This window comes from Pocillopora damicornis, chromosome 14 (genome assembly GCF_964200805.1).
Source record: "Pocillopora damicornis chromosome 14, jaPocDami1.2, whole genome shotgun sequence".
Taxonomy (NCBI): domain Eukaryota; kingdom Metazoa; phylum Cnidaria; class Anthozoa; order Scleractinia; family Pocilloporidae; genus Pocillopora; species Pocillopora damicornis.
The window spans coordinates 13,669,467-13,686,478 of NC_142683.1; the positions used below are offsets into that span (position 1 = coordinate 13,669,467).

Genomic DNA, 17,012 nt, shown 5'->3' on the forward strand with positions numbered 1-17,012 from the left:
AAACGATAGCTATCTGAAACATGAGCTTTCCTTGAAGAACCGACAGGGAAAATATGTCAGACGTATGGCGGCATAGAGATAAATAACCAAACGATACGCGCTATGATTGGTTCTTGGAAGGTCGTAAACCACGATATCACTGCCGCATATTTGTTCGAGACTTCCTAGATAATTTAAAATAGCATAAAGTGGCAAGCAAAACCGGAAAGGTTGGTCTATTTTATCGGCTACACATGAGAGTTTTAAAATCAGACGGTTTAATATTTGTATTTAATACAGGCAATTAACATTGATGATATTCAGTCCAAACTTGCATCTCCGCCATTCAGGGTCCGACCTCCAACTCTATGGATTGATCAACACATAACTCTTCCCTATGTTATCTACATTTGTAAAGAAAATTATTCACCGCGTAAACTATTTACCACTGAGGTGGAAATTGAGATAGTAGAACTAAATATTTCGTCTATTCCGATTGTTAATCTTAAAAGTTATGAATAACCTGCAGGATAAAGTTTGAAAATTTACCCCTAGGGGTTTAATAACTTTTTCCATGAGCGGCTGTCAATGGTGTGGTTGGCGATTGTGTCCGGAAAGGGGCCGTAAGGCGAAACTTAAACAAGAGCTTGATAGCTAAAGGAACGGTGGTAAGAGTCTAAGAGTCGGCGATAAACAAATTTAGAGAGTCAAAAGATAATGGGGGACCACCGCTAAGTATAAGTAATGTAAATATAAATATAATATACATTTTTCGAAGACAACAAAATTGCACGAGCCCGTAGGGCTAGTGCCGTTTGCGGTCTTTGAAAAATTTACAAGTGCTTATTACACCAAATTGCAAGAGAAATCATGTTATTACTTCTTAATAATGTACATGAAAAAACATCACATGAAGTCAAAACAGACAAAATTTTGAAAGCGTGCGCACGCGCTATTTGTAATTTGCACGCGTGGTACAACTTTGCCCCAGTGTTACATGAGAGCGCACTCGTTTTCAGCCAATCAGGAACGCGTAATTTTTTCTTGCATATTATCATGCAACCAATTATATACTCGAAAGTTTCCTTACCATATAAACAACCACCGAGTCAAAATGACATTCACATCTAATTGAATATGTCAACACATTGTTGGTGGCTTTCGCGTCACGGTAAAAAAGTCAACTCCATAGTAACATGTCTTCTTAAAATTGATTGAAAGCATTTTGAACTTCAGATTCGAGCGAGTCAGTAAAGTCTCTTAATTTGTGATTGATCAAGCAGTTTCATTGTCTTAAGACTACATGTGTATTAATCCTCTCAAAATATCTGCCATCTCAGCTCAATCCGTTAGCAAACGGCGTAGGCGTCTTTGTGAGGCGAGTTAGCGATACAAGCTTGTAAGATCGTTTATCCAACCGGTCATGTTTGATTTAGAGTTAGAGGGGACGATGGGAGAGGGGAACGTGACCCTACCCCTCCCCTCTCCTTGCCTTGATAGTCATTCATCCCCCCTTGGTAATCATTTCTTTCTCTGCCCGGCATCCTACGACTGTAAAAAGTAAAAGATGACAGCGAAAAATTTCACCAAAAAAATACTGAGCACTCGCTCGCCAAAATCACGCCTGCTCTGCTGGCTACTCTACCCCATAAAGTGGCATCAATTGTGTTCCAAGCGAAACCCAAATTCTGATCCTGGCGTAGAAATTCCACTGAAAATAGGGTTACTACAGGTCACTGAAAGGATGGACAGCCTTTGATTTAGGTTCTGGCGAGGGAATCTTCGAGGAGCCGTACCACATCATTAACCAATTCATCTCGCGTATTCTTGGTGACCTTGAAAGAAATCATTTGTGCAAACGATTTGAACACACAACAGAGAAAGTTTTAATTTTTTGTTTCACCGTGTTCTGATCAACAACTCTTCCCTCCAGCTTGTCAATTAGGATTGAGATTATGCAGCAATGCATTTATATCGAAAAAAGGGCAAGTAGATGTTTTTTTAGTTTATTCCCATCACATTTTTGCAGTAATTTTAACACTACTTAAAAGTAGTGTTAATTACTGTCGTAAGACAGCTGCCAGCCTGTTACAAGTCAATGAAGTCTGGCAGTGACATGTTAAAATATCATTACAAACGTTTTGACAATGCAGAGCTGTTCTCAGGATGCTGGATTTTCCAGGACTTATACAATACAATATATCCAAGCTTAACCTGTCATGAGCATTTTATTATGGTAACAAATCTAAGTGCAAATGTCACACAAAATTTTGTTTTTTTTCAATCAGGCCCTTTGTGTTGTAAGGGTTGAACATTTTCTCAACTTCTACCTGGTGAACAGCAATTTATCAATTTATTTATTTATAGCTCAATTTATCAGCATTATCTGCCCTTTAAAGAACTGGTTTCAAAATCTTATAGAGTAACACCTCTCTTCTGCTTTCTTAGCCTCAAGAGTGTCACCCCAATAAATCATTGTTTACTGTGTGTCATTCAAGAAATTTCTGGCTCTGTTGAAAGTTTTAAAAACATCTAACTATATTTATTCCAATAATACATTAGAGCACATACGGTACTTAAAATTTAAGAAACCTTTTGGTAAACCTCACCTCAATCAATGTCACATCTTGCCTGTTCTTCAACTCCTCCACAAATGGGATAGGTCGCTGTTTTGTTATGGGTACAGTGGCCAGTATTGTAGCTTGTGGAGATAAAAACAGTTCACGGACTGCACTGATAAAGCTTTGACTGAAAAGTTCCATTTTTCCTATTTCATCTACTATAACCACTGTCTTGCCATGTGGAGTAATCTGCAGATATGAAGTGAGGTATGCATGATCAATATTTCCAGTTTTTGAAATGTTTTTGATCTTTTAAGAACCAACACAGTTTATAACAACAGCCTAGGAAGACACCTCTCATAGTAATGATTACCTTAGTGGAATTTTCAGTGCATGTCTTGATGGTTGGAAGTGCAAGCTGCTCAAATGACTTGACATCCACTACATAATTGCCAACTGAAGGTGATGCTCGTGCCCTTGCAGACTGAACATCGCTACGAAAAGATTATTATTCATGCATATAAATATTACAAAAGTACAATAAAATATGATCAAAGAGAAATATTTACATTCATAAAGAATTGACCAATCACCATCAACTGGTTTCCTGCCTGAAATGGGGGGTGGGGATGGAGTATCTCACTAATGTTATTGTTCAAGTGTCATGATGCAGCCTTCAGATACCCTGACCCTGATCCTGACAGGGATAAAATCCCACCATTTTTCCTACCCTGTTAAATAAAAATAGACGTACTGTAAATTGAGGTATATTAACTTTTACAGAGCCACATCTAGCATATTCAGACACAGTGAAAGAAAAATATCACCTATATTATTTTGTTATCACCACACATTAGGGTAAGGACTTTTCAATGAAAGCGACAGAATGGTGAACTTTTATACCACTCTCATAACTCAAGACCCCACTCCCTCAAAACCATTTGTGGCCCCTCTCCCACCTCCCCGCTGAAATGTCCATGTTGCGGTATTTTGAGAAGGAGACTGAGTAAATTGTCAAATCTAAAACTAGTATTGTATTGTAGCTGAAAGAGGTGAATCAGATGTTGAGCAAAATTCCCCTCCTCTCAGCATTTTCAGCCATTGACTGATATATCAAGGCTAAAGAATCATTTACCAATATCACAGTCCTTTTATAATGAGCTGGGAAAATCCACTTCCCTACATTTCAAATAAAAAAAGACTAGTCTAGCAATTTTCAGTACCAGTAAATCCTATAAATTACTCATTTACATTTTTATTGTACAAACATGCACCTGACATACCTCTTTGTTCTAGCTAAAGGTCCACGTTGCCCATTCAGAGTCACAACATCAAACCCCACCCTACTTCCTGTCTGACTGTTGCGGACCTCCTGTGTATAAAATCCTTGGGCCTGGATGGCTTTTCCTTGAAGTGCCTCGTAAACTTTTTTACACATAGTCGTCTTGCCAACCCCTAGCCACATGTATCAAAGTGGAACGCAATGAGGGCACAGGTTGAGGGTCAAGGCCAGACATGGATGGGGGTGAGGGAGGGCTGGTGATGCAGGGTGAACCTCGGTAAATCATGAGGTGATATCACTTTTGAATTAGATTAATAATGGTAATTGAACTGATTTGAGTGATTTCAAAATTGACTGAGTGTGCAATGTAAGTTTAATTTGAGATCACACGACTGTATGATTTCAGACCAAAATTGCATGATAAGAATTTCAATTACCACATTATAAAATTTATTTTTGAAATCTCAAAATTCAGTTGCTCAATACAGGATTTTTTTAGTGCATGGATATAGTTTACTGATTCAGAACTGAGCTGGTTGGTAAAAAGTTGAAAAAGTTGTCTTTCATATCTCTCTAATTAATATTATTGGTTTCTTGAAATAAGCCTTGAAATCTGATTGGTTGTGGTGTTGTAGTGAAGATTCCTCAGTAACTATAATCTTTGCCTTAACAACATATGGAGTATTTTGATATATATGGGGAAAATACTTATCAATGACAACTAGACAAATTGGTGTCCAATAACATTAAAATTATGAAAAAATTGATATAATGTTTAACCACTTAACTCCTATGAGTGACCAAGACAGAATTTCTCTTTACAATATCAATACAATATCAAGCAGACAAATTATGAGAATAAAGAAAAAATATCAATTATGAGATTATAAGTTGATCCAATACCCAATTCTCCAAGCTAACATCACAAGAACTGTACGGCAGAAAGTAAGGAGAATTACTGATGAGATCTTGGGAGTTAAAGGGTTAATTGTTTTGTTATGGGAACCCGACAGTCTGCTTAACATTGACACATGCAGATTCTAGTCATTCTAGGTGTTCATCTCAAAATTTACTTCGACAATTACCATTGGGTAGTTACTTGCACCCCAACATCAATTTATATATTCTCCACACTGTCGTCTACTAATTTCCTAAGATGCAGACATGGAGAATTTGTTAGCACTCGAGAGCTTCTTTAGTCGGTGATCATTTTATTTATTCTCGTAACCTTGCTGTTTAATTCAGGAGTGATGTTGTAAGAGTATATCAGATGCCTGTCCCTAGCCCCCTAGGGGTCAAAGAATTAATAAATTATTAGGGGAACCCCTCTCGAAGGACGTTTGGAGACTATGGCGAGGGACGGTGTTAAATTCAAGGATAAATTTCCGCCGAAGTAAGAAAAATTTCTGTTCAAAGATGGTTTTTGGTGAATTTTATGGCCAAAGCAAAAAGTACATCATAGCTGTAATTTAAATCGTTACCTGGAGAGCCTGTCAGAAGAACATGGCTTTTCCCTCTGGACGCCATCTTGGAAAGGTGACCGCGCCAAAACTTTCGCCAGGCTACTAAGCTTAATTGAAAAATAGTCGGAAGGGAGGGTTGCAATGTACATGACAGACTTGTTTGATATTATGATTGTGAATATTCGTTGAAATTTAGCGGAGTTGGCTAAGGAAGCGCCCGATGACTGATAGACTGATAGAAAATGGGTAATTCGCTGTCTCCACATTTAGAGAGTGCACAAAAAACTGGAGTCTGTTCTCTTTGTGGCAAGGGACTGTCAGAGGTAAAACTCGATCGGTTTAAGTTCTTGGGAAGATAATCCAATAAGTCTCGTGCTTTTTTTGATCGTTTTACGCTTAGTATGGTTCATAGATTGTTTTTATTTGAAAATATATAAATCATTTTTTGAGATCGACCGGTATCGTTGCGGTAAATGTCTTGGATCGATGACAATATTGACGGAAGGTGAAGCTCACGTCTGAGATGGATGAAGCGTTCGTTGCGGTACCAGATGCCATTTTGCTTTCCATTTGCAATTTTCAAAATTTCCTTTATTACAACGTTTTATCTATGCTGAAACAAAATTCACATTACAGTTCATGTGATTGCGGAGGCTTCCGTTAGGGGATGTTTAAGTTTAATAAAGGTTTCTATAACCCTTTTAACCCCTAGAGGTGATTAACATGTTAATTCTCCTTACAATATCCATACATTATCTGGCAAAAAGGTAATGAGAATATGCAAACTTATTTGGTAGTTGTTTTCTTGATCGAACACCAAATTCTTGTCATGAACATACAAAGAAATGTGTGACAGATGGAAGGAAGAATAAAATAACAGACCTTGAGATTAAAGGGTTAACTGTGCTAAGGTTTTTTATAACAGCTGTCGTGTTTTAATTATTCATTCCGCTGTAAACTTTGTTTTATGTCATCTGCATGCAGTACTGGCAAAAGTTCAGATCTTGCTAGCACTGCATTCTGTGTGTATGTTGCAAGTTGCATGTACTATATTGCATGCCTACAGATCATGGACAACAGCTACATGTAAATGCTTTTTGTGACTTTGTTTCAAACAGATTCCTCCTCAGTTGCTAAGGTTAGGGAGTTCCTTACGAACATTGGACCTCTCTGAGAACAAATTAAAGGTTTTGCCCGCAGCGTTTGGCAGTTTTACTTCCTTGAAGAGTCTTACATTGTCATCAAACAGTATTGGTAAACTATAGCTTTATGTCTTGTTTATATGTAGCCTGGAAGTAGGCCTCACTATGTAGTAGTTATTATTAGTACTGCAGCACAAGCGTATCTTCCCTTGTCACGGAGGTCAACTCTTTATACCCTAACATCAGTATACATATTCTCCATACTGTTCCCTATACATTTCCTTAGGTGCTGACAAGGAGAATTTGTGTAACAATCAACAGCTTCTTTAGCTGCTGATATCTTTCTTTATTCTCATGACCTTACTTCATGATTCATGGGTAAGAACATTCATTGTAAGAAGAGGCTTTGAGATGTTGAACCAAGCAAGCTGGTGATAGGTCTGCAAGGAATCTGGCCCTCATTATCAATGCATAACCACTTGCAGACCTCTCTCTGGCAGGTGTTGATCAATGCCTCAAACTTATTTTGTAACACCCTGGTACTAAAATGCTAGTAATGAGGGCCAGTGGACACAAGCTAGTTTATATACTGTAGAAGCCAAAGAGAAAATACCTGGCTTACCCAATTTTACTTTTACATCCCATTAAGTAGAACTGAAAGCAGCTTTTTAATGCCAGCAGTCAGAAAGGAGTGTAATGAAGTATGGGAGAGATTTACAGCACTTTGGCGTTGATGTGAAATTTTTACTCTCAGAGGCCAGCAAGTCCAAAGTTGACCAAACTTTTCTGAAGTTCTCGCAAAAATTTTCAAAGATGTTTCATTTCTGTTTGGAAGATGTCCTGTAGAGTCAACAAAAATGGGCCTGAAATGCTCGTCCTTTCACTATGGAAGGTTTTGGCCAAATGTGGAGTTTCTCTAGAGATGGCCAAAATTTTCCTAACATGTTATAAATATTCCCTAAGACTTTCTGAAAATACTTCAGAGGTGTCCTGAAGACACATTTGGAAATCCATTCTAACAAGAATTCTTTTCTTCTGTCTCTTAGGGGTTTTACCAGTGGAACTCTCTCAGCTGAAGAAGCTAGAAGTATTAATTATCAACAAAAACCATCTTAAGGTCCTCCCTCTAGGACTTTTCACAAGCCTGAGCCATCTTAAAACCCTTTCACTAGCTTCCAATCAGCTTACAGCTTTCCCAGAGGGCCTTGGTACCTCAAAGCATTTGGATGTGGTTGATTTGTCCAATAACAAAATCCGCAGTCTTCCAGAGTCTGTGGGAGATTTACAAATGGTAGAACTTAACATGAATAAAAACCAAGTTGCATTACTTCCTGCCAGTCTTGCAAGATGTCCTCGACTCAAAGTTCTTAGATTGGAAGAAAATTGTTTGGCTTTAGATGCTGTTAATCCAGAACTTCTGAAGGAATCACAGATTTCCCTGCTTGCAGTGGATGGTAATTTGTTTGAAACAAAACAGTTGCGAGAGGCTGAAGGCTATGACCAGGTATGTCACATAAAAGTGATGTTGCAAGAATCACATATGCTTGAGGAGTGCAGTAAAACCCTTTAACTCCCAGAAGTAATTCACATGTAAGTTCTTCCCGCAAATCCATACATTATCCTGCAAACAGTAAACAAGAGTAATCAAACTCATCAGGCAAAAGTTGTTATCTCAATCCAACACCAAATTCTTCATGTTTACAAGATAAAGAGGCTTGGTCTCCAAGCCTCCTAAGTATATGATCAAAAAGTGTTGCTTCTGTCCTGGTTTGAGATTAGTTACAGTTTGTAACTGTACTTGGAGCATTTTCACACAGTTATCCATATGGTCATGAATTTTATGTGAGGTAGATATCAGTGGAAAGACTCAAGGAAAAAACTAATACCCCTCCATTGCTTGGTGATTTTGAAATTGCCCAGAATTGCTTAATTTCTACTGGTGGCTTTTTTCCAGAGTACAAAATCATGTACAGACTATCTTTTTGGGGTTTGCACCTCATTATTTAGAGATATGCAAGAACATGTTTATCTTCCTTGAGGAGATCTGTATGATTCTTTCTGTGCATTAGGAAAATACAGTAACAAGTTTTAATTTTTCTTAAGAATGAAACCACCACAGCATTCCCTGAAAAATCAAGATCTTTTTGTCCATGAGCCTGGCATGTTCTAGGCACTCAGTTTGTGAGGATGACTAAAAGTGGAGTAAGCATGGGAAGGAATATGGAAGGGCAATTAGGAGGGCAGTGACCCCCCGCCCCCCCCCCCTAATTTTTTTCTCACCTGCTTTTTCTGAGAGTGTATAACAGGCTACCTTGAGCCATTAAAATAAAAATCTTTGCTCGATAGTGACCATGATGTTGAGCCATTTCTTTTTTTTTTCCTTTAGTACATGGCCCGATTTACTGCAACTAAAAAGAAGTTCACCTGATGCCGAGCTGAATACTTGTTGTCTTGGTGCTCACAAAGACCTGTGTGTAGTAAATTAGATCACTGTGACAGTTGCTTGTGCTTATGGGCATGGTGTAGACCAGAGTGAGGAAGGGGGATCTGTGACTCCCCTCTTTATAATTAAAGGATGCGTAATTGCTTTCGATAACCTTACTGTCATTATGGCACTAATGTACAGAACCTCTTCCTAGAGATGCCAAGCTGCTTGCAGCAATGAGCTATGAAAATGTTGAAAGCTGTCCTTCAAAGGGAATCCTGATTAAGGGCTCATGCTCAAATTCCCAGCTTTAGCATGTTTTTATGGTAACCAATTCATGTTATCAACTCGTTTGATAAAACCAAAGTGACTTTTAACTGTAGAGTGGTCATCAAAACAGGATTTTTATTTTGCCAAGTGTACTAAAATTGAAGTAAAATTGTAGGGTTGATTGAAAGAGATTAACACTTGTATCATGTAACACTTTATTAACAAGGAATTAAAACTCACTCTTGGTTGCTTGGATTGTTGCTTAGATATTGCAGTTTGTGGGATACTGAAGAATTTGAACCAGGGACATCTATATTGTAAATGATGTGTTACCCAAAGCATTTAAGGTGCTCCATGATGTTGCAGAAATTCTTCAGATAAGAATACTGCATAAAAACATAGCTCAAAGTTTGTTCTGCAGTTGTTAATTTTCATAACGGTAATCCATCTTCAAAACTTTTACATCTCCTAAGCTCTTAACTCCCAGAAGTGATCATTATGTAAGTTCTCCCTATAACACCTGCCAAACAGGTAATGACAAAAATCAAACTTATCAGGTGGAACTTTTTGTCCTGGCCTACCGGTAACACCAAATTCATACAACTAATTTATAAGGAAATATGTAGCAACAAAAGGAGAGAGACTTGGCAGTTAACCCTATAACTCCCAGATCAAATTTGTAATTCTCCTTACTGTCAACCATGCAATTCTTATAATGTTAGTTCAGAGAATGTAATATTGAATCAACTTGTGGTGGCCATCCAAGGGAAGAAAAGGGTGGTCTTGGGGTTCAAGACAAAATCAGCCAGGGTAATGAGGTTAGCCAACATTGTTTTAATATCAGCTGTTGAGGTTAACTAACATTGTCTTAATATCATACTGCCTTGATGAGTTACCTCCACAGTGATCTGGATCACATTAAACATGAAATATTACACCTTATAAATAAACAGCTACATGTATGTGGTGTTTTCAAACCGTTCTACAACTACAAAAATATATACCTGTAGCATATTTCATAACTTAAAACATTCAAACTTTTAAAGACAAGCACAATAAATACAGATTATGTTTTATAATTCTCTGCTTGAAAGCTGTGAGAGAATATTACACCAATTTTAAATATATCATGATGTATTATTATAACTTTATAATTGTGGTTAAACTTGATAATAAATGCTAATTTCTCTTTGCATAACGAGCAAAGACATCTCTTGGGAGTACAAATTCAATTTCAAGAATTTGATACCAAGACACTTTTTGTAATAACTTATTTTTGACTTTCGTATCTTCCCTCAACTACTTGGTCAGGGCTATCAACTTTGTGAACTAAATCATAAAAAGCTGGCTTATGGAGAGAGTGCAATAAATCAGCAAAAAAAATTAGCAAAAGCAGTAGATATTAATTGCGCCATATAATCATTAAAATTACGGTGACAATTTAGATTTAAAAATTATAGCGTTTTACCAAACTTTACAGTCAAAAACCATTTAAGATAACACATACTGGGAGTTTAAAACTTGAGATATTCTGTAGTCAAATGTAATTTGTTCAAAAATTCTAGAAATTCATTACGATGTTTTGTTATCCCAGAAAAATAAAATTTCAAGGAGACTGACACCAACTAAGTTCGTTTGCGTTACATATAAGAGTAAATCAAAGCAATCCCAGCAGTACTCGCAAGCAGAACGTTTCATTTACGTTCAACAAGTTCCTATAAATTGCCAACTTAAATAACGTGATTTTGACCAATTTCGAATTAATACATTGAAGATGCGCAGCAAATAACTCGCCATTTTTATGATATAAGGGCAATGCAAACTTTTCTCCAAACTCAACAACAAACGCTGAAAGCACCAAAACGCAAACAATTCTTTGGGAAAGATTGATTTCTTGTTCCTGTTTTGACACTTTATTTCTTTCTTTTCCCTTGGCTTGCATTTTCATGTTCTTCTCAAATTCGTGAGCGTGGTCCTGTCAAGAACACGTGGCTTGTTTGTAATTTCATAGAAAGTCTGTCTCGACTTGGTCACCCGAGGCCTCTCCGTTTACATTCTCAGCACTTCCCCAGAATACCGACCCAGGCTTTCGCGACGTATTGTGCGCTAACAAGGCTTCGTACACCGGATTTGAAAAGTCCACTTTGCCCTTACGAAATTCCACTTTGGGCAGATTATTCTCGTGGAACACCTCAGAACCCAAACTCGTCTCGGAGCGGTAAACAGATTCATAAACAGGATTGGAAAAGGTTGTACCCTGACAATAAAATTTAAAAAAAAACGATACAAATTGTCAAAATAACAATACTAAAAGAAACACAAAGAACATCGCTGAGAAAACGAACATGAGGCAATTCCATTTCGCTGGTATAACCTTAGCGTCACGTCACCCTTTGCCCACGTTGCGTTACAAACGCAACGCAAGATTCATCAACTTATAAAGACGATACAAACCTAAACTTGCATGACAACATTCTTGCAGCTGCAAAGCAGCTACGAATATAGTCTCTCTCTCTTTCCGGTTACTAAAAGAGCAATAAAGAAACTATACTTTCTCTACTCTAAGATTTTCCTGCAAAAGAAACCTCGAACATTTGCAACAAAAACATAATGCAAAAAATGGTTTATTAAGGGTCGAAATGGGCTCACAATCGACTCAAGATAAACCAACACTCGAAATAGTTTCTTCTACTATGATATCAAATTCAAACTATATCTGTATTAGCCTGTAAAGCAGGTGTAATTCTGCCGAGCGAGTGCTCAATATTTTCTTGATGAAAATCATTGCTACCATCTTTGATTTTTACCCCAGCGAAATTCTGGGTAAAGAAAGAAATTTATTTTAAAGGGGTGATCGACGGTCAAAGGAAGGAGAAGGAAGGGGACGGGGCAATTTGTACTCGTCTATCTCCACTCTCTCGCCCAATGTCCATTCTAAATCCTCCTAATAAGTTTAATGAGACCCCTGCACTGCAGGCTACATCTGTTTATCAACTTACTTTTTCTGATCCGTCGTCAACATCGGGATTTGGGTTACTCTCCTCATAATCAAGCATCTCTTCGTACAGGAATGATGGATTCCCGACTTGAACTGCCATGCCGCTGTATTCAGTCTTCTTTGCGCTTCAAAAGTAACAGAAGATCCTTAAAAGTTGTACGGACAGCAGCCAGCCTCAGGGATTCTCAATAAGAGGGTTGATTCAGTTAAATATATGTCCTTTCACTATTGGCTTTCGGCTGTCTCGACATTGTTTACAAAAATAAATTTTCAGATAAAAAGGTTCGGCTAAATTGAAGATAGCTTTTGTTAAAACAACGGCTAAACTTTGTTTAAATAACCGGCCCTTAGTGTATTATCATTCAATTGAAATTAAAGCTGCGTAGTTCTTTCATGCCCTGCCGTTTATTATGCTGTGCATTGTGTGAGGTCAGTAAAGTGATCAGCATCTAAACTCTCCTTACAATGTCACCCCTTAATCACACATTAAGGTCAGGGGAATAAAGGAAATGATGACTAATTAAAGAAACTCGTGATTGTTAAATAAATTTTCCTTATGAGCACCCATGGAAACGTGTAGAAAAACAGTATGATATGCATACTAATGTTCCGGTGTGAAAGGTCGAGTTTGGAACAAAACAATAGTGTGCGACTTTTCAATTTAAGACCACTGAGCTGAGGTCGACGTGCTTTATTTTACAACTCTAAATTCAAACTTACGCGCCACGGCGAAGGTAGAGGAAAACAATAAGGAAAGCAATGAGCACCAAACAGGCCATCACTACCGGGACAATTATCTGTGCTGGTGCTGTAAAGAAAGAATGAAAGAAGGAAAAAGTCAACACGTAGCCGCAAAAAACGTTTACCAACACAAAGAGCGGGTAATCTTTCAAGGAAAATGTTATATCGTTTATGCTGTCTGGGTTTTGTATAATTTTCATGACCAGTCAAAATACGTAATTAAAACCTCGTGCACTGTGAATATTTTTGCTTTTTGCGATATGTGAACCTTAAATTTGTCAATCCGATTTTTATGCGTGTAACGTGCACAGGACCCCGACCCCCACCCCCACCCCCACCCCTTCTCTTTACCTTCCTCGTTTAAGAAAAAAAGGAAGGGAAGGTTTAGCTAAAGGCCTTTCCAGCCGGAGCTTATCCCGGTTTCTTTCCCCCACCCACCCCCCCCCCCCTCTGCATGGGACGCTAATGACCCGGCCAGGTGTGAAACCCAGACCTCTCAACCCGAAGTCTATCGCACAGACCTTTAACCGTTTATAAACTAATAAAACCAAGGTTTCTATGAGTTTTAGAAAGATAACAAACCATAACAAAGTTCATTTTTCGTGACATAATTTAGATACCAAGAAAAAAAAGTCTCCTCCTTTGAAAAAACAAACTAACAACTCACCGCCGTGGTCAACTCTCCCCAGTACTTGCGGTTTCCCGCAAGACTTCGCCAAGCTTCCATTGGCACATCTAAAACGGCAAAATCAAAGAAATTCTAAAAATGATATAATAGATTGTATATTGTAGGACCAAATCACTGCGAGAACACCATAACTTTCGCTTCATTAAAATTACTAGTTTCATTTCAAGCAGATCAGTTCAAAACAAACTTTGCTTCATATCTAAACAATTGACATCAGTGCATCTTACCGGCACAATGCTTCGTTGGTATCATTCTTGACAACACACTCTAGATCACCGCATAATTCTCTGCGACGATTATCTTCAAAACATGGGTCTAAAGCACAAATTTTGTTTCCGACGTAACGATATCCTTTTCGACATCTGCAGAACACAGAACAAACCAGGCGTTAAATTTAGGTAATTTACTTACCTCTTGTAACTTAATAAGAAGTTTGGAAAAAACAGACCCCATTTGGAAAGCCACTTGGTACTGTTTCGATGAGGCACTATCTATCATGTCATGCAATCTGGTACTAATTATCAAGTTCAGGACAATTATTAAACTTTTTGCAACCACTGAAATGAAAGCTTTTGAAAGTATTTCCATGAGGTGCTGTTTATCTATCTCAGAACGATGGTTCTAACTGTTAAGCTTGTGGATGAACCTCCAATGAGCTATTGTTTGAATTCGTACCCGTGTGCGGCAATGTAATATCCTCGAGGTATTAATTAGGAAAGGGGCAGTACCATGTTTGGACAAGGAGCTGTTCTTACCTGCAAGCAAAATGCCCATCTTCTACAATACATGTTCCTCCGTGACTACAGCTAAACAGAGCACACGTGACCTCACATAATACACCCATTGTTCGTGGTAGGCAACTGGAAAGAGAGAGAAAAAACTAAACAATCATACGGTTTAACGTGACAAATCCACCTTGTAACGCTGCTGCTCCCTCACTAGCTGTAAAGTTTGTAGCAAAACCCGGAATACTTGGAAAACAATAATTAGAACTGCTTTTGCACAAACGTTATCCCAGGATACTACGAAAGAGTATACAACAGTAAACAGAAGAATACAGCTATAAACAGAAGTTTATACATCAATAAGAGCCTATATCTCCTCTATCTACGCCTCAGAGTTAACACTCTGCCAGAAAAATCTGTTGAAAGAAAAGCACCCAGGGGAAGTTTAAAGTTCTAGGACCTAATCAAAAAGAGCTATGAAAATCCCGTTGTTTTCCTTCAAACGTCTGCTCACATGCATTGGGCAGCGAAATCGATATCTACGATTCGCGGTTGATTCAACAGAAATACAACACTTTTCGCGGGAAAACACCGTTGTAAAAATTAAACCTACTAGGTGAAGGGTTGATTCATGGAATCAGAGGACATAGAGGCTCGCGCTGAAGAGCTCCTGGCTATAATGTAACAAGCAAAAGTAACGCAATACTAATGCACGTATGTATGTATCAGTTGAACAGCACGTCAAGGACAACGTCTTTTCTCTAGATAAGGAAATAGAAATGAAAATATTTTAAAAACACACAACGTACTTGCATTTCGGTTTTCCTTCTTTAATGACACAAATCCCTCCATTCAGACACTTCAATGTACATAACTGTGGGGTGGGTGTGAAGCTTATCTCACAGCGTGTTCCAGTCCAACCTTTTGGACAACTGGAGAAGAGAAGATAAACAAACAAACAGACAGAATATAAACAATAAAAATACAAGAAAGTAAATATTGAGTAGAGAAAAAAATTCCGACCAAATTTTTCACAAAAGTCGCTAATCTGTCGGTCTGTCTCCCACGGTCTTTTTAGCAAGCTGTGACGTTATTAATTCTTAGTGTTTGTAACCTCGAGTTAAGACAGATAAACGTTTCCATAAAATGCTGTGTAACATAACACAAAATGTCCTTCCTAATTTTTCCACGAGAGAAATTAACGAGAGGGCCGTTTTGGCGAGAAAAATTGTGGTAGCCGCGTTGAAAGTCGTCATTACGATGGGTTTTTTCCTAGCGACTAAAATGCTATATCTGGCTACCTCTAGTGTGATTTAGGTCGCCAAATTGAGTTTTGAGAAGCATAGAGAAAGAGAAAGTTGAGCAGCTGTAGATAAAACTCACCGACAAGAGGCATTATTCCTCACATTAACACAAGTTCCTTTTCCACACAGTCCAAGCCAACACACTGGGGGAGGACGGGGCGGTTTAATTCCTGCAAAAAGAAGTAAAAAAAAGCCTACTTAAGTGGAAAGGAGAAAGAAAAAGCAAAGGAACAGAGATAAGGAGTAAAAGCAGAAAGGATAATGCATATGAGACCTTAAGGAGTTCAAACGGCTACGCCGAGGGAAACATGGATTAAACGATGAAATTCCATATTCATGAGGAATTTCTAGAATGACTGGATGTGTTTACCGATTCTTGCGGCGTCAGATCTCAATTTCAGCATAAAAAGATAACGAGGTACTACTTGAGGTAGTTTGTTAAAACTGATCGCTAATAAGGGTACTCAACTGGCAATCACATTGTCGGACAAATCGAACAAAGGTGAGAAAAATGTATATAAGAAAACAACAACAGACGCATACCTGTCTGACAGTCACCAGATTTTCCTGGGTCTCCTGTGGGGCACACACACACAGGCTTCTGACGACTGGACAGGCAAAGGTGAGAGCACTTGTTCTTTCCGACAGCACAGTTGTTGATAAAGTCTAAGGATAAAAAAAAAATATTCAGTAATTTGGGCTATGGTAAATAATTTGGCTTTGATTTTACAACACTAAACCCAAAGCACTCTAATACTTCTAAAACTAAATTTAAACTTCGCATTGCATTAACTTTACGGGAAAAGTTCCGAAGCAATTCCGACTCAAAAAGAGAACATTCTTAAAACCGCACGACCCTATACGATTCAACCGAAAGCTTTTGTTTTCAGTTTGTTCACCTCTCTTATCAGCCAATGCGATGTCAATTACACAACAACGTGTACTTAACGACAAAGAGTATACATCAAATAGTCAACTGAGAACCTAAGCAGCGAAATTTTGCCAACCTCTTGGTACATGTTGTTGCTGTTGCTGCAACACAACCAACCCAACTGGACGCTTGAGTCCATGCACCAAAACCGTCAGCGGACCTTGGCCAAACTTGTTCAACTTGTACAGTTTACCAGCTTGCACTGTGACGTAAACAAAATTCTCGTGCAACGCAATCGTCACGGGTATATCATTGCTTGGAAACTCTCTTACAAGTTTCCTGTCAAGTCCGTCTACGCTAACAGATTCAACACGTCTTGTTTTAGAGTCACACAAGTAGAGTCGTTTCGCTGGAACGTCAAGGGCCAATCCGACTGGCCACTGGATTTTGTCCCGTACAAGAATTTTGCGATTCCCTCCTTCCATGAGCGCTGTGTAAATGGCCGGCTGGTAACCCAATTCGGACCAATACATTCGCCTGAAGTTCAAAAATAACGCTTGAAT

At 38.3% G+C, this 17,012-nt stretch overlaps 3 protein-coding genes across 10 annotated transcripts in view; 1 reads left to right on the top strand and 2 right to left on the bottom strand.

Moving 5' to 3' along the window:
* Positions 1-240: 240 nt before the first annotated feature.
* Positions 241-5,365, bottom strand: LOC113665339 (cancer-related nucleoside-triphosphatase). Of its 4 annotated transcripts, none has more exons than XM_027181018.2 (5): positions 5,304-5,365; positions 3,824-3,995; positions 2,914-3,034; positions 2,589-2,789; positions 241-1,814 (listed from the first exon to the last, which is right to left on the bottom strand). In XM_027181018.2, the coding sequence occupies exons 1-5, from the start codon at positions 5,347-5,349 to the stop codon at positions 1,740-1,742; spliced, it is 615 nt and encodes a 204-aa protein (XP_027036819.2). In that variant the 5' UTR covers positions 5,350-5,365; the 3' UTR covers positions 241-1,739. The 4 variants fall into 4 exon arrangements, with proteins under 4 accessions (XP_027036819.2, XP_089050422.1, XP_089050423.1 ...); XM_089194296.1 differs by having other exon boundaries at positions 3,824-4,095; positions 5,304-5,353; XM_089194297.1 differs by having other exon boundaries at positions 3,824-4,076; positions 5,304-5,318.
* Positions 5,366-5,381: 16 nt separating this feature from the next.
* Positions 5,382-9,377, top strand: LOC113665338 (leucine-rich repeat-containing protein 57). The gene is made up of 4 exons (XM_027181017.2): positions 5,382-5,608; positions 6,404-6,539; positions 7,474-7,931; positions 8,814-9,377. Exons 1-4 carry the CDS (start codon positions 5,528-5,530, stop codon positions 8,853-8,855), a joined length of 717 nt encoding a protein of 238 aa, XP_027036818.1. The 5' UTR covers positions 5,382-5,527; the 3' UTR covers positions 8,856-9,377.
* Positions 9,378-9,936: 559 nt separating this feature from the next.
* The window catches only part of LOC113665335 (low-density lipoprotein receptor-related protein 2), a 57,044-nt gene continuing 49,968 nt past the window's right edge, over positions 9,937-17,012 (bottom strand). For all 5 annotated transcript variants that reach the window (XM_089194288.1, XM_089194287.1, XM_089194285.1 and 2 more), the window contains 10 exons: positions 16,586-16,986; positions 16,122-16,244; positions 15,658-15,748; positions 15,084-15,206; positions 14,305-14,409; positions 13,777-13,911; positions 13,529-13,596; positions 12,841-12,928; positions 12,122-12,245; positions 9,937-11,379 (listed from right to left, as the gene is read on the bottom strand). In XM_089194288.1, coding sequence (XP_089050414.1) covers positions 11,128-11,379; positions 12,122-12,245; positions 12,841-12,928; positions 13,529-13,596; positions 13,777-13,911; positions 14,305-14,409; positions 15,084-15,206; positions 15,658-15,748; positions 16,122-16,244; positions 16,586-16,986 — 1,510 coding nt within the window. In that variant the 3' untranslated portion in view covers positions 9,937-11,127. The remainder of the gene's footprint in view (positions 11,380-12,121; positions 12,246-12,840; positions 12,929-13,528; positions 13,597-13,776; positions 13,912-14,304; positions 14,410-15,083; positions 15,207-15,657; positions 15,749-16,121; positions 16,245-16,585; positions 16,987-17,012) is intronic.